Here is a 24,248-nt window from a genome sequence, read left to right on the forward strand (position 1 = left end):
CAACTACTTAACTCTGCCAATGTAGCATGAAAGCAGCAGTATACAATACATAAATGAATGGGTATGGCTGTGTTCCACTAAAATTTTACTTATAAAAGCAGGCAAAGGGATAGATTTGGCCTCTGCTGCAGTTTGCCAACCCCTGGTATAGAAGATATCTTGACAGGAGAGAGACTGGTAGGGGAAACAAGTGCATGGGCTGCTGCAGTGAGGGGTGTGGCCTGTGATGGGCAGAGTTGGTAGAGCAAGGCATTTCTGAAAGGGGTGTAGGACCTTCTGATCTATTGGTTTTAGGGGCCGAAGGAAAAGAAAGTGTTAAGAATGGCCAAGAGGGGGCTAGTTTGAAAGACTAGAGGACCCCTGGCCTTGGTATCAATTCAGAATGTTTTTTGATGGTGGTTATCCAGATATGGGACACTCTGTGAGGACAAGCCTATCTCTTTCACTCATGCTGTGCATGTCGGTCGAATGGACAAACTAGTTAGCCATTTGGAGAAAAAAAAAAAAAAAAAGAGAGACAATATCCATGCTCAAGCCCTTGTACTAAATTCCAGATGGAGCAGACACTTAATTGGAAAAAAAGTAACACCATAAGATTACCAGAAAATCTGGATGAAAACAGTCTTATGAAATATTGGAGGTTAGGAAGCCCTGTCTAAGCAATTCAAAAACCACAAATAGAAAAGATTAATCAGTTTGACTACATAAACATTTGAAACTTTTATGCAGCAATACAAAATGCAAAAAGAGGAGACTAGGAAAAATATTTCTAACACAACAAAGATTAACATCATTACTATATGAAGAACTCTTAGAAAGTAACATGAAACAGAAGTAAATTATCCTTTGCCCATTTTTCGATAAGAAAGTAACAGAGTATTCATGAAAGAAATACAAGTGCTGATAAGCAATAGAAAAGATGTTCAGTGTGAATAAAAGAAATAAAACTGCAATACGATTTTTTATGTATCTGATTGGCTAAGATTTAAGTGATTGAAAAAGCCTGTCCCTGGCAAGAATGTGGCTATACAAGGTCTCATGCATTATTTGCAGGAACGTATAAAAAAGACAAGACCTTTCTGGAGGGAAGTGTGATAATCTACATTAACATGTAAAAAAAGCCTGTATACTTTGGGGGCCGGCACAGTGGTACACTGCTTCGGATGCTCCGCTTTGGCGGCCCGGGGTTCGCCGGTTCGGATCCCTGGCACGGACTTGTGCACTGCTTATCAAGCCATGCTGTGACAGGCGTCCCACATATAAAAAATGGAGGAAGATGGGCATGAATGTTAGCTCGGGGCCAATCTTCCTCAGCAAAGAGGGGAATTGGCGGTAGATGTTAGCTCAGGGCTAATCTTCCTCAAAAGAAAAATCCCAAAATCCTATATACTTTGACCCAATCATCCCTGCTTGGAGGGATTTATCCTAAGTAGATAACAGCATAAATACTAAAGGATACACAAATATTCTTATCACTTCATTGATTATAACAGCAAAAAAAAAAAAAGGCAACTCAAGTGTCCATCAATAGGAGACTGGTTATTTGGGAACATTCAATAAGCTATTACAAAACCATTAAAATGATGTAGATATTTATTTGACAGGGAGCAATGTTGATGGGACACTGTTTAACAAGTATTTTAGAACACTGATGTCATTTATGTAAAGGTTTCTGTACACAGATGCATAAAAAGGTGACTAGAAAGTTTTTTTCTCTTGATTTTGAGATTTGGGGTGACTTTCTCTTTGGTACTTTTCAGTTTTTCAATTTTTACTTCAACACTGAGCTTTACATGTGCAAAAGTGAAATAAGCTATCTTCAGAGAAGCTGCTTGGCTTACCTGACATCCCAATGCCGCACGGAAGAACGTCAAGATGGGAGCGGAGATGGGGGCAGCTCCGGTGAGCAACAAGCGAACCCTCCCTCCCAGGCTGGCCTGGTTAGTAGAAACAAAAGACCTGCTGAAACCTATTTCCTTGGCTTCAGTTTCCTCCACCGCAAAATGGGTACAACAGCCTACCCAGTGTTGTTCTAAGAATTAAACTAGTTAATTTACAAAGCTCTTAGAATAGGGCCTGGTGTTGTGGAAAAACACTTAAAACGTGAGCTATTATTGTCACCACCATTCATAGCTGGGACCAGACCTGTAGTTTTTAAAACATTTTCTCAAATAATTTGTATTCTTGGGCCCTTCAAATTACTTATAATCTTAACAGACAACTTATGAGAATAAGAGGGAATGATAGAACCTAAGTAAAATCTGTTTTCTGCTTTTTGACCAATTCTGTTTAATGACAAAGTTGTCCGAGAGAGATCTCAAATGGTGAGTGAACACAGAAAGTGTGAAAGTATCTCCAGACGCTCAACCATCAGAGGGAAAGCAGAGTACGCTAGGTCAGTGGGCAGCCCAGATATTTGCCTGGTTCTGTCCAGGACCCACCCAACCTACCTGGATCTTTCCAAAGATGAGCTTGTCCCAGATACTGTCACGCCTGATGACACCTCTTTTCACTTCACTGAATTTACTGGCAACAGCCAAGTTCAACAAGAACTTCTTCAAGGGTGTCTTGGTTTCATTTTGTACCTGTAGGGTGATAACTCCTCTTAGTTGGAAACCTATTGGAGACACTCACCAAGGCCATTCTTCAGTGAGCAGGAGATGGTGCCTTCTGGGTTCATAAGGAAGTGGCTCTCATGCATGAACTGGGTTGCTGGATAATGAGGAACCCAGAGAATTATGGCCACACTAAGAAAGAAGTGAACTTAGGACATACATACAGGGCTCCATCTCCTCTGATTCCTCGTCCTTGGCAGACAACTTTGACAACTGAAATAAGCATGTCCTCAAAAAGTGGTCAGCATTTACTTACAAAGTCATCTGGGAGTACTAGATTAAAAAAACAGCTCAGTGGGCCCACCCTAGGGCTTTTGATTTAGTAGCTTAAGGAAGGTGCCTAAGAATCTGATTTTTCAAAGGAGCACCACCTCTCCCTCCCCTTGCTCCTTTGATACTTACATACGCTAAACTTGGAGAAATACCACCTTTCTCTGTAACTAAAGTTCCTTTAGCCACCCCATACAAAACCCAACAGACTTCCTACTGAGACTATTTCTTCCTTTTGGGCTTAATGCTGACACTATTGCCCCAGCTCACATGATTTCCCTCCTCTCCCTGACTCTGGCTTCACCGTGGCCTCTAAAATCCAACAACCACACTAAAAACTCTGGCCTCTAAAACCCAACAACCACAGTCTTGCCAAAGGAGCTGCCGAGTACAACTCAAAGAAAGTCCCTTTTTCCAAAATTAAATCCTGAACTCCATATTCTGGCCTTCAAGATTCCATCCTACTGGAAATCAGATTCAAGGAAATCAAAGTTATTTTCCAGTTCCAAATTCAAAGAATGCCTCTTCAGCTGTCTTCCATATTTGCACTCTCATTTCTTGGCCCCCAGTCAAACAGGGCTGCTCATCCTCACCACCTAATACCAACTGTGCTCTAGGCTTCAAGCATCTGCTCACATCTGTACTATCAATTTGCCAATATCTCTCCGCTTCTTTCCAAGATCTACACTCAAATGCTGCCTGCATTGTGTCATTCCCAATCCCTCTCTCAACCTTAAGAGATTTCTCTTTCTTCAATATTCACAAGACTCAACTTCCTCCTAAGTCACTGACAAAGAGCTGGAATTGAGAGACTCAAGTGAATGATGTCCTCTATTTTAAAAATATGTTCTATAAGTGAACTGTGTGTTAAATATTACCATATTATAAAGTAACTATCCCTCAAAAATAAAAAATGCCAACAACATGAACAAAAACCATGAGAACAACCAAATCTAATAATTCCATAACATGATGAGGAACTGCGAGAATTGTTAACAATTCTGTTAGAAACCAGGGCTTTTAATGTCCAGTGGTCATTTGTGTTCTAGATTGCTGCCTGCCCTGTCCCTGGAGCCCCAGGATAGCACCTAGTGAGATTCCCAAGTGTGAAGAGGAATGTTATAATCTCAAGGGTAGGGTCCAAGGCATGTGAAGAATGACCAGGTGTTATTTTCTCAGAGCTCCCATGCCTGTAGAATTATGAGATGATTGAGCTCATGCTTACGAGCCTGGCCTCTGTTATTTTATTATGTTGCCTGAGTTCAAATCTCGGTTCCAAGGGCTCCTTGGAGAAATTAGTCAATCCAAGAGTTGGGTGAGAAACATACAAGATGAGCTTGGGACCTCTTGTGCCGGAACTATCTAAGACTACTGGGGTCATATCAAAAGGACACAGGAGCAACTGATGGGGCTCCCAACTTCCCAAATGGGATAATCTGAACATCAAGAAGAGCAGCTGAAATGGATTAGACATACAAATATGCAAATCACAAGTTCATAATGTTACAAAGAAAAAATCTCATTGGCCATTTTTGAAGATCACTGGGGCACTAGTTGATTATTTTGCATGTTGACAAATAAAGGAAAAGAATCAAATATTTGTCATGCCTTTATGGAAGCATCTCAGCTTCCATATGAATGCAAGAGAAATGATTGAATTAGAAAAAAAATCACAATTTTACTAACCCTAGTGAAAAAAAGAGCAGTGATCAATGACAGCTAAAACTATTATGTGATAGTGTGATTCTGATCCCACCCTGTATTAGATATGACTCTGAACGAGTTATTTAACCTCCAAGGCTCAGTCCCTTCATGTGTAAGTTAGGATAATCAGTGTAGGTGATTTCCTGTGCTTTTGTGAGGATTAAATGAAGGAACGCATATCAAATGTTTACCATGGGGCCTGGCACCTCAGTAAGAAGCTCAATAACCAGTAGGTGTTATGAAATCAGAGTAACAACTTCCCAGTAAGTTGGCTGAATTTTGAGGGGCTCCCCAAGTCTCTGAATTGAGCTCTTTCTCCAGGTCAGGTCTAAATAATCTCACCCAGAGGAAAGGGGGTTTCATTTATTATGGTTTTTCATGGCTGCATTTGTAAGTGTGGCTGTAAGTAGATACTTGTAGGGAGCGGGGGGTGGAAATAGAGCAAATTTCTTAGCAATATAGAGTCCCTAAGAGCCTCAGTCAGTCCTAAGCCAAAGATAGTTCCTTCATCTCAGGGCCAGTCCAGCAGAAGCAAGGTTAGTACCTTATCATAGACCCTGTTAAGGACTCGAGGCACCGTGGGAAACACTGTGGGCTTCAGAGTCTTCATGTCATCAGGCAGCAACCGAATATCTCCTTGGAAGAACCCAACTTTGGCTCCACAGGTGTACACAGCAGCCTAAAAGCAAAACCAAAGAATAGGGCTCAGAGTCAAAGGACCACTTCAGGTGGGGCCTGTCTTGGACAGAATTGGGGAACTAGGTTGACATCCTTGGGTACTTTTCCCTGTGCAGCATCCCTCACCCCCGCATTTCAGGTATCCAAAACTCTGAGAGCCTACCCCCAGGACAGGATGGAAACTCATTTCTGTGGCAGAGGCAGGACAGATAAGACAGATTGTGAGACTCAGGGCCCACCCCTACTCCACCCACAGCTCTGGGGGATTGACTAAGACATCATCCTTTGTAAGAGGCCATTCATTATGAAGTACCTAGAAAAGACACTGCCAATTAAACTAGAACATCCCTACAATTGAACTGTCTCAGTTTCAGAAATGTTAAAATGTGAAAAAAATATGCTTATTAGAATCAATATTTTATTCATCAGATATCAACATTTTAGCCCAAGGAACTGAATCTTTCATTTTGCCATTTCATGCATCAACAGATAAACTGATTAAAGAGGTATTTAAGCAAAGAAAGGATTTCCCATCTATATTACCACCTGTGTTTTTGAAAGGCCAGAACTGCTTTCAGTTCTCACATTGGCCTCAGAATAGCCTGAAAAGCCTGGAGGCCACTCACAGATGGGCAGCTCTCTGCCAGCTCTCCATCCTGATGGTTCCACCTAACACGCTCTGGATCTTACCTGGTCAAATGCTCCTTCTCTGCCCTCTGTGGGGAACCTCCTTTGCTCTAACCCTAGATCTTTTCAAAAATTTTAACCAAAATAAAATTATAGAGGGGAAGTAATGTCTTGTATCCCAGCTCAGAATTAAGTATAGGTAGCAAGCTCCTGGCTATGACCTCACTGGTCTTGCAGGTACCCTGTGTGAAGCAGAAGGAAGCATTAGCCCTCTTGGACACACAGATCCACAGAGGAAGGCTCCACAGCAAGGCAGAGGTAATGCTAGGACTGGGACTCAGCTGTACCAAGTCCCTGTCTGTGCCCTTCCCTTTAGAGAAAGGACTGTCAATGATGTAGAGTTCCCTTTGGAATAGACGTGGGACTAGCAAGTCAGGACTCCCTCTTCACATACCTGCTAGGAACATAGGACACTCACCTGTACAACCCTTTCAAACATATGAGCCAAGGGGAGGTAGGATATGGTCACATCCTCAAGGTTGATCTCAAAAGTACCCTACAGATCAGGGAACAAAGAGGAGACAACATTGTATTAATCCAACTTTCTCTTCGAAGGAGATTTAAAAACTACTATTAATTCTAGTTAGTAATACTGTATTATATATTAGAAATTTGCTAAGAGAGTAGATCTTAAACGTTTTCATCACAAGAAAAAATTTGTAACTATGCGTGGTGATGGATGTTAACTAGACTTATTGTGGGGATCATTTTGCAATATACCCAAACCGCAAATCATTATGTTGTACATCTGAAACTAGCATAATGTTATATGTCAATCATATCTCAATAAAATATTTTTTTAATTTTTAAAAAACTACTCCTTCCCAGAACTGCCACATATGGTTGTGCAGGTGATGTACTGTACAACTGTAAGAGGTACCCTTAACTGCACAGAGTGTAGAGCTCTGCAGTGATCCTAAAAGACCAAGACGTGAAAATGCACAGTCCTCTGGACAAAGAGGCACTGATATGTGTGCATACTTAGGCCTTAAACCTATTTTTTTCCTCTATGCCTTCTCTAATTTCAAGATTAAAATCTTATGGCAGATTCCTATTTTAATTAGGAATTTTCAATTGAAATTTAATTAGGAATTCCTCTTTTTCAATTGATCACTGACCTCCATAGATCTAAGAAAAGCAGCAGTATTTGAAGTAATATTTTGATGGGTTATCATGGCTCCTTTGGGGTCACCTGTAGGAAACAAGAGGTGGAGAGAAAGATCCTTTATGTAATTAATAGGTAGCCTTTGGCTTTGAAATAAGAAGCTACATTCAATTGGTTCTCTTCTAGAGAGCCAAGAGCTTCTCCTGTCACTATGTCTTTTTATGAATGGTATGTGACTCTGTTTATGAATGATTAACGCCCCTAGAGAAGCTACTGCTGATAGCATCGTGAGCCTTCTGCTACTACACAGGGCACAGCCATAATCTTAGACAGCAATGCAGTAAAAGTTTTTAAAACATCCAAGTGACCACCATTGTTTTTATGTTTAAAGCTTCAGATATGACAATATTACCTAGGTTATATCTTATAAACTGGGCACAATGAAATGAATATAACCATAGGTCATCACGGGCCACATTAAAAGCTATTAAGAGTTCTAATAGATAGGTAGCTGCCAGATAGGGTTGGGGGACACACAGTGATCTGTGTAGAACTATCATTGGGTTACTTTGAGTGAGTGAAACCATTCCAGTGGTGTCAAATTGAGAGACTGGTTGGGCTGGGGAAGAAAGTTGACTTTATGATGCCATCTTTAAGACCCCTGAAATCCATAGCATGTAAACACCTCTCAGTGTGTTCAATGAAGTTTATTTGCTTATGCTTATGTTTTTCTATTTGGGCATGCATACTCAAAAGTCGGACAGGGCTCACTCTAGAGTATATTTACCAGCCCACCAGTGGTCAGTGACTCGACCCATGTTTTTGGCTGACCAGGGGCCTCTGGGACAGTTTCATGGGTACTGACCTGTGGTCCCACTGGTGAAGCAGATGATGCTCAGGTCTTCTGGTCTAGGAGGCTAGAGGGGGAAGCACACAGGCTTAGTCTGCTATGAACTTTGAGAGTTGCATATGGCAAGACTCAAATTCAAGCAGAAGAAAACTTACCACAGGTTTTCTCAAGTTTTCTTTGCCTAGAATCTACATGAACAGAAAACCAAGAAAGACATTAGTTGAAATGGACAGATTTATGACAAATAGAGCCCTCTCTTTCCCTTTTCCATGAGAATGCCTCTGTGGGAATAGAGCCAAAATTCCAACATGGATCAGGCCCAGAAGCCAACAGTCAGGCACAATGGAAGCACCAGGGAAGAGCATGTTTCTCTAGAATAGCAACCTCAAGAGGGCAGATTCCAAATGTCCAAACTTTCCATCATACTCTTAAGGTTCAGTCATCTAGGACCATTGCTGAATCTTTTTCTTTTTTTAAAGATCGGCACCTGGGCTAACAACTGTTGCCAATCTTTCTTTTTTTGCATTTTCTCCCCAAATCCCCCCAGTACATAGTTGTATATTTTAGTTGTGGGTCCTTCTAGTTGTGGCATGTGGGATGCCGCCTCAGCGTGGCCTGATGAGCGGTGCCATGTCCGTGCCTAAAATCCAAACCAGTGAAACCCTCTGCCGCTGAAGCAGAGCATGAAAACCACCACTCGGCCACAGGGCTGGCCCCTGAATCCTTTTGAATCATATGAATAGTTGACATTTCAAGGCTGACTACATATCAGTCACTATCCTGAGCACTTTGTATGTATTAACTCCTTTAACTCTTTACAACTCCTCTCTAGGGTAGGGACTATTTTAACCTCATTTTACAGAAGGGGAAAGGGAGATGTTGAGTAACTTGCCCAAGGTCACCTCACCAATACATGCAGAGCTGGAACGTGAACCCAGGCAGCCTGGCTCCAGAACTATACCCTTAACTACCCCTGACCTCTGTATTTATAAATTATCTACTTAGAAGTCTGTGCACACTGGCCACAGACCTTTCTTCACCCCTGGCATGGTTTCTGAGTTGTCTTGGGGAAATTATTCTCAGAGCTTCACAGCATCAGTCTAATTTACTTCTCTCCTGCCACCCTTGGAGAATAACAGCCTGAGCTCTTGTGTAGATGTCCTGCAAGTTGTCCATGGTTCAGACCAGACTTCAAGCAGTGAGTTGAGTTTCAGATCCATACCTCGGCATCACACAGAGACAAGAGCTCAACTCCACTTTTCTCCGCTCTTTGCTTTAGGTCATCATCAAAGGGATCCATGAGGATGATCATTTTCAGGCCTGGGGCGAGGCCCTGCTCCACATTCTCTAGCAGGAGTGATGCCTTTTGGGGGGTATCACAGATCACCGTGGCAATATCGGCTGAAAGCAGAGATAGAGCCAGAGGTCACTAGCCTGCTCTGTATGTCTTGCAAGGAGGAAGTGATTTTTGAAAATTTCAAAGCTAGTGGGTCCCCAAAGGAGATTATGTTGCAAATCAGATTTATAATGTATAAAACCTGAAACATTCCATTGATAATAAATGAGCTTAATTGAAACAGCACATAGTTTTCTTGCATGCTGCCAACACGGTTTACAGTTTCTTTTTTTTTTTCTTTTTGAGGGAGATTAGCCTTGAGCTAACATCTACTGCCAATCCTCCTTTTTTTGCTGAGGAAGACTGGCCCTGAGCTCACATCCGTGCCCATCTTCCCTTACTTTATATGTGGGACGCCTGCCACAGCATGGCTTGCCAAGCAGTGCCCTGTCTGCACCTGGGATCCAAACCAGTGAACCCTGGGCCGCTGAAGCGGAATGTGCACACTTAACCGCTGCGCCACTGGGCTGGCCCCCAGTTTATGGTTTCTAGAGGAGCCACAAAATTTCTTCTGCTTAAGAATACAGACAAGGTGTATGAATTGCTTAGAAGTGGTCCCATCTATGTGTTTTATTTTGGGGAGCGAAGAAATAGGAGAAGAGAAAAGAAGGGGCAAATGGGATTTTAGCAGACAACTATTTTATGATGCTGAATGATAGCATTTGCTTTAATACTTGCTTATACAAGTAGAAAACTTCTGATTGTGTCTATAGTTCAAATGGATCTACTCAGTCTACTAGTTCTGTGACAGAAAGTGACATCTTGGGTATGTGAAAGGGCTGTTACTTGCCTATTTAATTTGTACTTGTTTCTCTAACAATGATAATTTTTTCTACAGACACACCATAGACATCGGTACATGTTGGTTAACTGTACTGACGTGGTACAAAAATAGGAAATTAAATCAATCATTTCACAGAGATTTAGTCAATTAAGTGATTTAGTCTATGGCCTCTATGGCCTTTTATCCAGTGTGGCCAAAGTAAATAATCTTATCTCTAAACTATATTGTCATACTATGCCACCTTGAGGCATTTCATTGAACCTTCTGTCTATGCACATCCCTGCCTCATGTGCTTTTTGTAGCTTCCCTGTAAATTATAACCTAGGGAGTACAGGACAAGAAAGAGTTGAGCACTGTTCTGGTTTCAGCATTGCAAGTCTGGTAACAAAAGCAGATATGGAGGAATTACTCAGCATTAAGAAAGAATCAAGTTACAATGTAATAGTAAAGTTTTACCCTTGTTGACGATGTATACGATGGCTTCTGCGCCCAAAGTATCATAGAGGGGGATGGCTACCATGGAGTATGTGTAACAAGCCAACTCGGAGATGATCCACTGTATGGAGAGAAGTTCAAATGAGGACTAGGGAACACGTAAAAGGAAGAGTCACTCAGCCAATAAATGATTATTTGGTATCCTTGTGCTAAAAAAAATCACTATGGGGCCCTTGGGACTGCCACTGCTAATGCTGTAAAGTACAGTTAAATGAAGGAGATAGGTAGGCACAGAGACAGCTACAGTACAAAGGCAGACCAGAATCCAAAGGTAGAATGTGGTAAGTTCCATCCGTAAGAAGTATGAAAAGCACTGGGAGCTTTAAGGAGGCAGAGATCACTTTGAGGGGTGGGGTAAAGGCTATCTGGGACTGCTTTGTGGAAAGTGATGGAAACTGGGCAGAGCTCTGAAGGCCTGGTAGGATTTGGTTATGGAAGTGGAGGCAGAGAAGTCATTCAAGGAAGAAGGCAACGAATGAACAAAGATAGGATAGCATGACATCATTACATATATATCAGGAATCGTGAAGAGTGACAGGAAATGAATTGGAAAGGTGGGTCAGAATCCGATAATGGCAGGCCTTAAATGTCAATCTCGGTGTGACGCACTGAACTGTGTCCCCCAACAATTCACGTTGAAGCCCTAACCCCCCCGGGACTGTTTTTGGAGATAGGGCCTTTAAGGAAGTAAAGTTAAGTGAGGTCATAAGGGTTAGGTCATAATCCAATATGACTGTTATCCTTACAAGAAGAGGAAGAGAGGCAAGGATGATAGAGGACAGGCCATGTGAGTTCACAGTGAGAAGGCAGCCATCTGCAAGCCAAGAAAAGAGGTCTAAGGAGAAACCAAAGATGTCGACACCTTTAACTTGGAATTCCAGCCTCCAGAACTGTAAGAAAATAAATTTCTGTTGGTTAAGCCACCCAGTCTGTGGTATTTTGTTATGGGATCCCTAGCAGGCCAATACACCAGGTTTTGTGTTAAGTTCCTGAACTAGAGTCAAGGATATCTCATCTTATTGAGGCTGGGTGTAACAAAGATAGAGTAAGTAGCTTCATGTAAAACTGCAGCCAGAGCCCACTCAGATTTTCAGTTTAGCAACTGGTTGTAGTGAGCATATGTTATCCAACTATTCTGAAACATTCAAAGATGTTCTCTGAGGATGTTGGGTCTATTGACTTAACTTGAACTTGGAGATAAGTTTAATTCCAATCATCTTAATGTCTAAAATCTGCTTGCAACTCACTGTGGAAATACGGCTATGGTCAGTCTCAGTAGCAACGGATGCCTTGGTTTACTAGCTCAGGTACAACGTGCAAGTACCAATTCTAATAGGAATATATCCTTTTCCACAATGTCCTCGAGCTCTTATTTGCCAGTCCTTCAAAGCTTTCTTATTTTTCTCATACAACAAACAGACTGACTTAAAATGGCCCATAATGGGCTGGGAAAGTCCAGACACCTACACTAGACATTCAACCAGGAATTAAGGAGGCCCTAAACTGTAACTCTTTCAAGTGAAACAATAAAGAACATGAGCTCTTTAAACAGCTTTGGTAAGTCATCAGCAAGTGTCAGAGAGCTTGCTTCTGTGGGAGGGGTTTAAAGTCTGTAGACAACGCTGACTCAATTCCCTGACTTAACTTTCACATAGTTACCTCTGGCCTATTCTGAGCAAAGATGCCAACAAATTGGTCTGGTGATGGCTTGTACCCTTTATGCAAGAGATAGGAGCCCAGGTACTCTGCTCGATCAGACACCTACAAAAGGGAGAGAAAGAAAAAAGAAAGCAGTCAAGACCCAAAGAGAACAAATTAGCTCAGGATACTGCCTTAGCAAAAGAATCTATCCAAAACCGTGGGCCTGACTTACCTGTTTGTAAGATAGCCATTTGTAGGGCTGGTTTGGTTTTCTATATCCCAAGCAAGGCCCATTGTCTAAAAACACAACATTAAAAGAAAATTAGCTCCAGTTGCAAATCCTTTGGACCAGAGAAGGTAAAAGGAGATTAGGAAGAGACAAGACACAAAGGATAAATCCACTAAGAATATGAGCTTCTCTTATGTGCCAAGGAAATTCAAAGGCAGTAAGTACTTAGTTCTCAAAGGCAGAGATTCTTACAAGCTACACTTGAAACATTTAGGAAATGCTACAAAGCAGGAGTGGTTCAGCGTTGGAATATGTGACCTCCAGAGTAACAGGTATTCAGAGACAGCCGTGAAGTATGGACTAGCCCACAAGTAAACACAAACAGCCTGTAGTGGATAATCTTGAATTGAGTTTCCCTATAATAAAAGAAATGCATGCTCTTAAAAATATAGAAAAAAATCAAAATATTGTCATAGAATCAAAAGTGGGTTCGCCTCCTGGGGAGTTAAAAATCAGACTCTCCACCAGAAGTAGTTGTCACACAAAGTAGGACTTATTTGCCGCAAATAGGAGGCCACGCGGAATTATTTCCAAAGTCGTGGCTGTCCCCAGACAAAGGGAAGCAGGGGCCTTTTATTTTAGATGGGAAATGAATATTCAAAAGGGAGAGGTGGGTATTTGCTTGTGCAGGCTCAGTTGGAAAATGTGCTTCCACATGTGCTGCAGGTTACACTATTAAGGCCTCAGCTCCTCCCAGAGAGGAGATCTTAGTATTAAAAATGGGGCAAAGTTCATAGGCGTGCTCTTGTGGTGAGGCCTGGTCTGGTTCAGAGTGGTTGATGGCTGCATCACTTGAAATAGTTAAATGCTTCCAAACCCACCCTTGAGTTCCTCAGGGCAATTAGCCAGTGACAATATGAGTCAGCAATAATATCATCACATAAACACCGTTTATTAACCCTGGTATTTTCTTTTTTAGTTCCTTTGCATAGTTTTACAGGGTTATGTTTATGTCACATACATATTTTAGTTCCTGCTTCCTTCCCCTGTTTTGATATACACATTCCCATGTTATAATATCTTCTCTGTAGAGATTCCAAGGGCCTTAGTACTGCCAACTGATGGAGGGTCTCCTACGGCTGGATTTATCTCATTGTGGATATTCAGATTGCTTCCAAGTTTGACACCTCAAATAATGCTACAAATATTTTCAAATTTAAAACATTTTCTTAGAATAGAGTCCCTAAAATGAAATAACTGGGTTGGGAAGAAAGGGTCAGAACCGCTCAGGTTTTTGACACCTGGCCTCACATAGCTTAGTAGGGCAGCTGTGACAACTTACTTCACTCCCACCAGCCACGTACCAAGTCATAGACACTAAACAGTATCTTTTTAACATGTCTTCTGGTTTGATAGGTTTAAGAAGCTATCACTTTAGTCTAAGTTTCTTTACAGCTATTAAAGTGAGAACTTTCCCTTAAGTTCTATTTGTTATCACGAATCATCTCTTAGTATACTTTTCCTGTTTATGTGAGAGGTCTTTTGAGATACTGAGGCTTGTAAAGAACTACAAGAACACATACACACACGCTTGTGCTTACACACAGCACACACACAGGTGCACACATGTACACTTGCCTTCAATATTTTTACAATTGTGTCTTACGTTTGAAAATAGAAGAGTTAAACTTCTGAACACCTAAACTACTCAGCTTTATTTAAAATTAAAATGAGTCTGGGAACATCTACTTACTAGAGTAAATAGTAACCTCAGCCATGGAAGGCACGGAAGTTGTGGTGTGAGGCTAAGGAACAACGGTAAGCGGCTAAGAGGCCCCCACAGCTAAGTCAGAATGAGACTGAGTTATAAATAGAAAAGGAGAAGGGAAGGAAATTTTACATAGAGTATCTAGTATCCCAGTTGCTGAGAGGAATTCAGGCCTTTCCAAAAGGAAGCATTCAAGAGAGGGTTACTGGGGGCCGGCCCGGTGGCGCAGCGGTTAAGTGAGCACGTTCTGCTTCAGCGGCCCGGGGTTCGCTGGTTTGGATCCCAGGTGCAGACATGGCACCGCTTGGCAAGCCATGCTGTGGCAGGCATCCCACATATAAAGCAGAAAAAGATGGGCATGGATGTTAGCTCAGGGCCAGTCTTCCTCAGCAAAAAGAGGAGGATTGGCAGCAGATGTTAGCTCAGGGCTAATCTTCCTCAAAAAAAAAAAAAAAAAAAGAAAAGAAAAGAAAAAAGAGAGGGTTACTAGGAATTCACAGGTAAATAAGAGAACTTCCAGACTAACTGACAGAGGAAAAAGGAAAGAATGCAAGAAAGAAATATCCACTCTGATTACAGAGATATAAAAAAATGAATGAGGAGACTGTCCACAGGAAAACTTAGTAATTTTTCTTCCCGCTGACAGTTGCATGAAAATTCAGGAAATCAAGTCTCAGACTGTGACCTTCTCTGAAGCCAGGCAAGCCAGGCTCTGTTAGGTGTTCACAGCCACTGCTCCAGCCCGAAGGGTGGGACGCCTCTAGTCTACCAACGAGATTGTTTGTTCTAACATTAATCACTAGTTATAGCTACTGTTTATGGAATGCTTCCTCCGTGCTAGGCACACTCGGGCATTTGGTCTTCCCGACTTTTCTTAGCCCCATATACTCAGAATCATGAAGGACTAGGACAGCTTCTTCAAGCTCACTCAGTCAGTGGTAGAGCTGATGAATGTGGAAAAACCATATTGCCTCTGATCACTTCCCTGCTGATGACCATTCTAGCAGAGGCCCGCGCTCAAGGAACAAGTAAATAATTGGCCCAAAGGGGCACCAACTGAAGTCTCATTAAACTCTGTTTCCTAATCAGCTTCAGCCCGATTAGCCAAAGTCATGACCAGGCGACAGCCTAGCCTTTGATTAACCCACTTATCTCAGCTCTCCTTCTGTTCTAAGGCGTGGCCATCTACGAAGAGCCCACCCATTGACAGCTTCTCAGCAAAATTGCTGCCCTAAGCTAGGTTGAAACTCTGGCATGCAGAACCCTCGAGAACCTTTGTTAATGATTCAGATTCTCAGGTCTCACAATTTGGAATTCCGATTCAGTGCAACAATGTGGAGCCAAAGAATCTGTATTTGAAACATTATCACAGGTAATTCTCAACATAGACCATCTATTGGGTAGGGGCTAAAAGTGTCTGTTGGGGCTGATGTATTCAACCCCAGTCAGGACCAGAAGTGTCATTTTTCTATGGAAATAGCCAGGCCAGACTTCTCATGCCTGCTTACATGGGAAGCCATTTTATCAGTTTAGTTTTAATTTAGTATTGAAAAAAAATTTCTAAATGAAATATCTTATGTGCCATATATCATAAATGAAATGATTTGTTTCTAGTTACAATAACAATGCCATGATGATAACTCAGTAAAGAAAACTGTGAAAAATAGAAAATCCCAAAGGAAAGTCTGTTATATCAGCTATATACTATCTTAAGTTGCCAAAAAGGAAAGAAACTAATGGTTGATTTGGTTTTCGCTTGTTATTTGCATGGAAGTCTAAATAAGTGCTGATTTGCAGCCAGAAATACCAAGTACGGTCCCCTCTGGAACCTTCAGATAGAAATTTTCTTTATAATAATCTTTCGTTGTCTGGAGGAGCAACTACGTTTATAAAACGCTTAGGAGCCGACCTAAAGTAGAACAACCTAGTCAGACAGACAGACTCAGATGTCGGTATCAGCTGCAACATTTTCTAGTTTTGTCACGTTTGGAATGTTCTTGAACCTCTGAGTCTCTGTTTCCTCACTTTTAAAAACGGGGGTGATGATATGCAGTCACTAAGGTTTAGGGAAGATGAAGTAGATGGTATAATGAGCAATACCTATTGCATAGTTAGCACTTGACAAGAGCTGACTATTAAATAGCCGTGGTTATAGTTAAAAGGGTTGGGGAAGGGCGGGATAAGAAGTCACAGAGGCACACCTACTGGACGGAATGTCACCAAAAGAAAACAAATGGAGGGAGAACTATAAGCAAGTTGATTTTGAAAGGAAACTAGCACACTTGGCATTGGTTCAGAGATACAAGATATAAGTACTAAGCCATGCTGTGTTCCTGGAGGAGCTACCAGAGCCCAGGTGATGGTGTTTCTAAGACAGCCCAAAAGATAATTGTCTTCCCTGATACTAAGAGTAGTAGCATGGGTCAATATCATGAAACTGGGGTCAAAGATGAGGTAGAAGTCAGGAGGCCGGATGCTAATTCTGGCCCAGATTCTGCACCTGTAAATGCAAGGGATTGCATTTATGAAAAGCGTGTTCCTAAACAAATATAATGTACTAGTGAGTTAATCAGAACACTTTCTTATACATTGTTGTTGACTTTTTAACAAACTTGGTAGGGAAGTTCTCCTTGTGCTAAGTGAGAAACGGATTCAGAGAGGCAAAGTGGTTTGCACAAGATCACACAGCCGGAAATGGAAGAAGCGGGTTTCAAACTCCAATCTGTCCTCTACTGTTTCCAGCACCCATCCTGAGACTGTGCTGATGTCCCCTCCATTTTGTATGTTGGGATTCTACTCAGACCACCACGTTTAATCAGCCGGGGTTCCAGAAGTGAGACAGGGAAGAAGAGGCATGGAACAAGACCCCACCTCGGTCTTCTTACAGGCACGGTTAGACTGCCAGGCTTACCAGACACAGCAAGTCCTCTTTGGAAAATTTCATACGTTGTCTTGGCATCCGAGAAGTAGTAACGTATTAGGTCGTTGCTCTCCTGGCGAGCACTCTTCCGTGCTCCTCCCTAAGACACAAGAGCAAGTTTAAGCCAAGCCCGAGTCTCTCCCCACCCTTTGCAAACTCTTATGGATTAAACTGAAGAGAACAGAAATGCTAACCATTGCGGTCACAGGGATAAGCCCTGCACTATTCAATCAATCAATTTTTTAATCTCAAAATTGCAATATCTTCACATCATTAGAAACCCAGAAACTGTCACTGTTATGTTTTTGACAATCTCCCCACCCCTCTAGGCATACACACACACAGAGGAAAGATAATATCATAGGTTTATATCCTTTTTAAAAAAATCATATCAGGTTTAGATATCTATCAAATGCATACTATGTTCCAGGTTCTGTGCAAAAACCTCAGCTGCAAAGTGAGTTAAAACAAAATTGCTGCCCATAGCACCTCATAAAAGAGAGTTTTTGGAGTGGGGTTGGGGTGAGAATATAATACTATGATGGACATGCTGTAAGAAAAATATTTGTTTTGGGAGATGAATGGAGCAATCAATTCTGTATTAAACATGTACGAAGCAACCAATTTCTTCCTAGAAAGACTACAGAGAAGAAATAATATTTCAATAGAGACTTTGAAGATAAGTAAGCGTTCACCAAAAAGATGTGGTTTGGTGGAGGGGAGGGAAAGAAGAACAATTCTGAGTGAAGGACCAGCCTGAATAAAGGCACAGAGACAACCAAATACATTGCAGAGTCTCATACACAGCTAGAGAACAAGAGTATCTGAGAAAGAGGGTGTAGCTAGGGGTGTGTCTAGAAATGTCAGCTGGAATACAGGATCAGGCACTGATGTGGATTCGGAAGCTGCAATAGGATCTGCAGGCATGGCCCAACCCTTATGAAAGTTAGTCTAGAGAAGAATAGGCATCAGTTAAATAAGCATTCAGAAAGTAATTACTACTGAGACAAGGGCTATAAAAAGTACAGGGTAACACGTGAGGCTATCAAAAGAGATGTGACTTAGTCTAGTCATCTGACTTAGACTTAATCACCAGGGAAGATTTCCATGAGATGTCACATTAAGTCAAGATGTCAAAACTAAAGTTCCTTCTAGTAAAAGAAGATAGAGTCTTGCTGTCTGTTTACAGAGATGAGCTGAAGAAGAAGGAAGGGTGAAAGATGATTCGATTCAACTTTAGGCAACTGGATAAGAAGAGATGCATTTAACTGAGAGACAGCAGGCAAGGAAACAGGAAAGGGTATGTGTGTGCAAGGGAGAAAATATGCAATAAAGAGACTTGTTGAGCCTGGCGCACTTGAGTGCCACTGAGGTGGACTGGAACTCGGGAGATGTCAGAACTAGAAAGTGAGATTTGGGTGTCATAGCCTCTTAGGTACATTTTCAAGTCATAGGAGAGGAGGGTTTTTCTCAGTTGTGAGGATTTAGAGCAGGGATTGGCAGACTATGATCTGGGGCCAAATACAGCCTGTTACCTTCTTTTATAAATAAAAGTTTTATTGGAACACAGCCATGTGCATTCATTTACATATTGTCTGGTGCTTTCACACTACAACAGCAGAGAGGAGTGGTTGCCCCAGAGCCTATATGGCCTGCAAAGCCTGAACCATTCACTGTCCGGCCTTTACAGAACATGTTTGCCCACCCCTGCTTTAGAGGAATCAAGAGACGGTGAGACTGAAACGCTAGGATGAGGAGAGCAAAGAATCTAAGTGACAAAGAAAAACTGCCTCGGAATCAGGAAGAGATCTCATTGAAGGAAATTATGAAAGGCAAAAGGAGGAGTTTTAAGAAAGAGGAAGTCTCAAGTCAGTTGAGAGGAAGGCTGAAGGAGAAATCATTAAGTTTAGAAGTTAGATTATGAATAACCCAGAGAAGTTTGGGGAGATAGTAGTGGTAAAGGTCAGATCTCAGTGGGTTGAACTCAGAAGAGGAAATCAACAAGCAGACTAATCTTAAAGAACTCTGGTAGAAAAAGGATTGAAAGGAGAAGGGGCCCTGAAGCAGCAGGCTCAGCAGGCTAGGAGGAAGCCAACGAAGAACACGTAAATATAACAAAATAATTGGGAATGTGGTGGAGAGTGGAGGTAAGTAACTTGGGGTAAGAGCCCCATGTAGAGGAAAGAAGTTTTTAAAAAGATCAGAAGGGCTTAACTTTATGAAGGAACAGGAATGCTTTTTTCTCTGAAAAGGGTTGAAGATGAAAAATGATGAAGAGAACATTCTTGGAGGTTCCCCTTTTCTCAGAGATACAGGAAACTGTGTGATTTGCTGAAAGATGGGGAATTGTGGGGAAAAGCCCAGTTCAACTTCTGCCAGTTTTAAGAATGAATGTTATCTCAAAGCTGGAATTTAACTCGATCACTTCTTTACCATTCTCAGACATTGGGCATCTCAATGAAAATGTTCTCCTACCCCAAAGGCAGGACTCTATCATCTAGATAATGGGTTGGCAAACCTTTCCTGTAAAGGGCCCGATGGTAATATTTTAGGCTTTGTGGAACACATACGATCTGTCCCTCTTTTTAGTTTTATTTTTTTACATATTTCTTTAAAAATGTAAAAACCATTCTTAGTTTGCTAGTAACACACAAAAAAGGTGGGTTTTGCCTGTCGGCTGTAGTTCGCCCATTCTAGATTACTGGCATCATAAAACTTAGCCGTGGTTTCATTTTTATTACAAAGGAAATGTGCTATTAATAGAAGTTTAAACTTGTAGACTTTTTGTTGATTGCTAACCCAAAGGCTTACTTTCCCACGCTACCCAATCCCCTTCATGAGTTATCTCAAGGTCTTGAATTATAGTTTGTGTTCGATCAAGGTTGACAAACTAAAAAGGTGATTGGTAAGTTACCTCAATTCCCACTGACTGGTTGTTGAGATCAACCAGAGGCAAGACTGACTGAGGTCTGTAGATCAGCCACAGGAAGATGGCGGCTCCAAAGGTCAGGATGCAGATCAGTGCCGGGGTTGAAAGTGGGGAAAACAAGAAGTTAAAGATAAAAAGCATCTTTGTGAATAGTGGCAGGAAATTCAGGCCTTAAAAAAAAAAGAAGGAAAGAAAAAGTTAGAGGAAATGGTTGTAGTTTTTTACTCAGCAGTTCTATGTTTACAGAAGGACACACACACACACACACACACACACACACACACAGCTTCTAACTCTCCAAATAGCCAGAATTTGATCCCTCCAGTAGCCGATTTCTCCCACTGTTTACCTTAGCAATGTTGAAAGTAATAGAATGTGTTCTCCACCCTGCTGCTTGACTGCCCTCCTACAAGGCGGAAAGGATCAAAGGAAAGAAGTTAATCATTTCCCAGATAATTTTGAAAAACGACTGCTCTTTTATTTTTGTCCCATAAAGCCTAAAACAAGCCCTTCTGGTCCAACATAAGCTGGTCGTCAGAGGAGAGTGTTCCAGACAGCTTCCCCCGCCCAGGCGGACCGCGGGTCAGGAAGGACTCTTCCGGCTGGATTTCCCTCTTACGCAGAAACCAAACAGAAAAAGGGACCTCTGGAGAGGCGACGCTACAGATGTCAGAAATCAAGCCTTCTGCGTGAAGGGCATTTCCTGCTGGCCAGATACACCTTGCTTTCTTTTTTGAAGTATCAGGAGGATCTCAGAGATCAACAGGGTCACAACCTGCAGTGTCCTCTCCTCCAGGAAGACTGGAGGAACCATTTTTACCGGAGGCAGCATTAGCCGCGTACACAGAAGGGGTGCTGGAGAATGCACCCGACATAAGGTAGCAAGTGAGCGTTGGAGATTTAGGCCAGGAAGAGATCTCAAGGAACCGAAAGCAACAAAGCCTTCCCCCAACACAGCTTTTCCTGTAGTTTCCAGCCAAGTGCAGCTTCAAACTGCTCTAATAGGAGGGACGAACATTTGGGCAGTTCCTAGCAACTTATTCTTGCTGAAGCCCTCTCTTCTAACTCTTGTCTCATAGCTTTCAGACTTGATTAGGATAATAACAGCAGCAAATACATGAGCACTGACTGAATGCCAGGCACTGGGCGGGGCTGTTTGCATGGATCGGCTAATTTCATCCAACCAGCGACCGGAAGTAGCATTTTACAGATGAGAAAATAGAAGCTCCCACGGGTAAAGGAACTTGCCTGAGGTCACGCACTATTTCCCTTTGCTGCTTCCCCATTGAAATGTACAAAACCACAACTGATTTTTTTCCTTAGAGTTTTAGCCACAGGGTTCAAGGAGACTGAATTTGTCTGGCATCTTACAGGTAACCACAAAAGAAGTTCAGAATTCACATTCTTCAAAGTTTACTTCAGTGTACTACAGAACACGATCTCAGAGAAGAGGCTAACCATTCCCACTCAAAATCAAGAGGGCAAAGCAAGCCCAATAAAAAGCTTTATCAGATCAAGATCACAGTTGTCCTTAGAGCTTTGAGGCAGCTGCCATGAGCTGGCATCTGGGTTTTCTTCATGACGGGAAACACTTCGCTGCACTCTAACAAAGGCTATAAAGACCAGGAGTTCGGTGTGGGAGCAGGAACAGTCACAAGAACCCCTGAGTCACTCATCATTTTTCTGCTCCCTGATTGGTTATTACCTGAATTTAGAGTAATCTCTTTCCATTTTATAGAGGAAACCTGAACCTCCAGAGACCGGGATGACTGTCCCCAGCTTTTTGGTTTCTTCCACATCACGTTGGGGAAGAAAAAGAGGACAAAACAAAAACAAAAGCGAGGCGGTGCAGCTGCTAGGTTACCTAACAACAGGTGCTATTGTTACCACTGCCAGGATTCTGAGAGCTGGGGCTTTTAGCATCCAGCCTTACCTGGACTGGTATAGTGAAGTGGCGCTCCAGGAGGCAAGACATGTTCAAGAGCCAGCCATGCAGGACGTCATTCTAAGGCCGGCCACACCAACCCACGCTGAGAAGGGAGGCCGCCCCAGGGAAAGTGGCAAAATGGATAAGAGTGGGTAGCGGTGCCAAAGGAAGGAGAAATCTGCTTTGTGCTTGCCCATCCTGCCTGCCACCAACCCCTCCCCTCAGCCTGGGACACTGCCACTCATCTGGGAGTGTCTTTGCTCTGCCCTAATCCCACCCTCAAATTAAGTGATTCTTACCTCTATCTCCCTTCTCAGCTGTGGGAACAAATTGTTGAACTGAGGACTTTTGTCCTCTTTTACAGGTGGCAGATTTACATTTTAATGGGAGACTTTGAAAACAGTGTCTTCAAAAGAGGGTCTAAAGGTGAAATTTATGTTCAGATGTGGCAGTATGGGATGGGGGTAAGGGAGGGCAAATAGCCTGGGATGGAACACGGGGAGAGAGAGAGAGAACCCATGACCAGTCTAAAGGTGGCATGTAGTGTCAACCCTGGCTGATTGTTACCACGCAGTAATGTAAGCCCTGGGTCACCAGACTGTCAGATTTTTTTTCTGCCTAGAAAAGCTGGAACATTGGATTTTTATGGAACCCCTATTTTAACTATTGGCTCAAATACTAAGAATCTGGTATGGGATAAACAAAAACACATCTGGTTTAATCTGGACCATGGTCTGTCAATTCTTAAGCACTGCTTTTAAACATACTTTAGTTACATCACCCACAAATGGGATGAGACTGACCACTTCATTACAAACAAGGGAGATATTTACAAATGCCTAGACGACAGTTTCATGAGAATGAAAATACCTTGCTTACACTGGCAAGGGGTTTTATTTGCAGAAGACATTGAAGGATATATCTACTGAAAGAGCTTCCTCACTTTGTTAGTGCTGACCAGCTATCCAATCCAAATAGGATATACACAGAATTTCAGATGGCTCCTCCCTGCCTCCCCACATTCTTTTTAAATCAAGGTAAAATTCACGTAACATAGAATTGACCATTTTAAAATGCACAATTCAGCGGCATTTAGTACATTCACAACGTTTTGCAACCATCACCTCTAATTAGCTCCAAAACATTTTCATCACCCCCAAAACGAATCTATGTACCTGTTAAGCAGTCACTTCCTATGGCCTCCTCCACCAGCCCTTGGCAACCACCAATCTACTTGCTGTTTCTATGAATTTACCAATTCTGAATATTTCATATAAATGGAAACATTTAATATGTGACTTTTATGTCTGACTTCTCTCACTCAGTATAATATTTTCAAGGGTTATTCATGTTTCAGCATGGATCAGTACTTCATTCCTTCTTATGGCTGAATAATGTCCCATTGTATGGATAGACAACATTTTGTTGATCCATTCACCAGTTACTAGAAATGCGTTGTTTCCACCTTTTGGCCATGGTGAGTAGTGCTATGAACATTGACATACAAGTTTTGTTTGAATACATATTTTCAGTTCTTCAGGGTAAATATCTTAGAGTAGAATTACTGGGTCACATAGCAATTTTAAATTTAACTTTTTGAAGAGCAACCAGACTGTTTTCCATATTGGCTGTACCATTTTACGTCGCAACCAGCAACATAGAGCGTTCTAATTCCTTTACATCCTCACCAACACTTGCTATTTTCTGGGTTTTTTGATGATGGCCATCCTAATAGGTATGAAATGGCATCTCATTGTGGTTTTGATTTGCATTTCCCTAGTGACTAATGATGTTCAGCATCTTTTCATGTGCTTGTTGGCCATTTGTCTATTCCATGGCTAAATGTCTATTCCAATATCCTTTGTCCATTAAAAATTTTTTTTTTCTTTTTGTTGTTGAGTTGCAAGAGTTCTCTATATATTCTGAATATAGACCCTTATCAGATATATGACTTGCAACTATTTTCTCCCATTCTGTAGGTTTTCTCTTCACTACCTTGATAGTGCCTTTTTTTAATGTGCAAAACACACACATTTTTAACTTCATGATGCTAGTGCTAGAGAGGATTTGCGACCATATCAACTCTCTCACTATTTAAATGGGAGAAACTGAGGGCCTTAGGCTTCCACCATTTTACTGGACCAGGAACTCTGGTTACCATTCTAACCTTTAGAATCTGTTAACATTTCCAGATGTGCTCAAATAAATGCGAAAAAGCCACCGTCTCTCTTGTCATGTGCCCTGTGTCAC

At 41.9% G+C, this 24,248-nt stretch overlaps 1 protein-coding gene and 1 long non-coding RNA gene across 19 annotated transcripts in view; one reads left to right on the plus strand and one right to left on the minus strand.

Moving 5' to 3' along the window:
- Positions 1-24,248, minus strand: part of ACSL5 (acyl-CoA synthetase long chain family member 5) — a 63,768-nt gene that overhangs the window by 6,480 nt on the left and 33,040 nt on the right. For 13 of the 18 annotated variants that reach the window (XM_008539640.2, XM_070632521.1, XM_008539634.2 and 10 more), the window contains 14 exons: positions 20,421-20,477; positions 20,057-20,241; positions 17,134-17,242; positions 12,458-12,522; positions 12,244-12,345; positions 10,546-10,645; positions 9,132-9,310; positions 8,065-8,097; positions 7,925-7,976; positions 7,073-7,146; positions 6,373-6,450; positions 5,134-5,268; positions 2,451-2,585; positions 1,842-1,937 (listed from right to left, as the gene is read on the minus strand). In XM_008539640.2, the coding sequence (XP_008537862.1) occupies positions 1,842-1,937; positions 2,451-2,585; positions 5,134-5,268; positions 6,373-6,450; positions 7,073-7,146; positions 7,925-7,976; positions 8,065-8,097; positions 9,132-9,310; positions 10,546-10,645; positions 12,244-12,345; positions 12,458-12,522; positions 17,134-17,242; positions 20,057-20,212 (1,314 nt within the window). In that variant the 5' untranslated portion in view covers positions 20,213-20,241; positions 20,421-20,477. Of the gene's footprint in view, positions 1-1,841; positions 1,938-2,450; positions 2,586-5,133; positions 5,269-6,372; positions 6,451-7,072; positions 7,147-7,924; positions 7,977-8,064; positions 8,098-9,131; positions 9,311-10,545; positions 10,646-12,243; positions 12,346-12,457; positions 12,523-17,133; positions 17,243-20,056; positions 20,242-20,420; positions 20,478-20,715; positions 20,855-21,776; positions 21,963-22,004; positions 22,149-24,248 lie in introns of those variants that run through there. The other 5 variants (XM_070632567.1, XM_070632600.1, XM_070632552.1 and 2 more) reach the window with 4 other exon arrangements.
- On the plus strand, positions 19,000-24,220 carry LOC139085451 (uncharacterized). The gene is made up of 2 exons (XR_011543747.1): positions 19,000-19,289; positions 20,568-24,220. It is a non-coding gene; the product is annotated as an uncharacterized lncRNA (long non-coding RNA).

Source organism: Equus przewalskii, chromosome 1, assembly GCF_037783145.1.
Source record: "Equus przewalskii isolate Varuska chromosome 1, EquPr2, whole genome shotgun sequence".
Taxonomy (NCBI): Eukaryota; Metazoa; Chordata; class Mammalia; order Perissodactyla; family Equidae; genus Equus; species Equus przewalskii.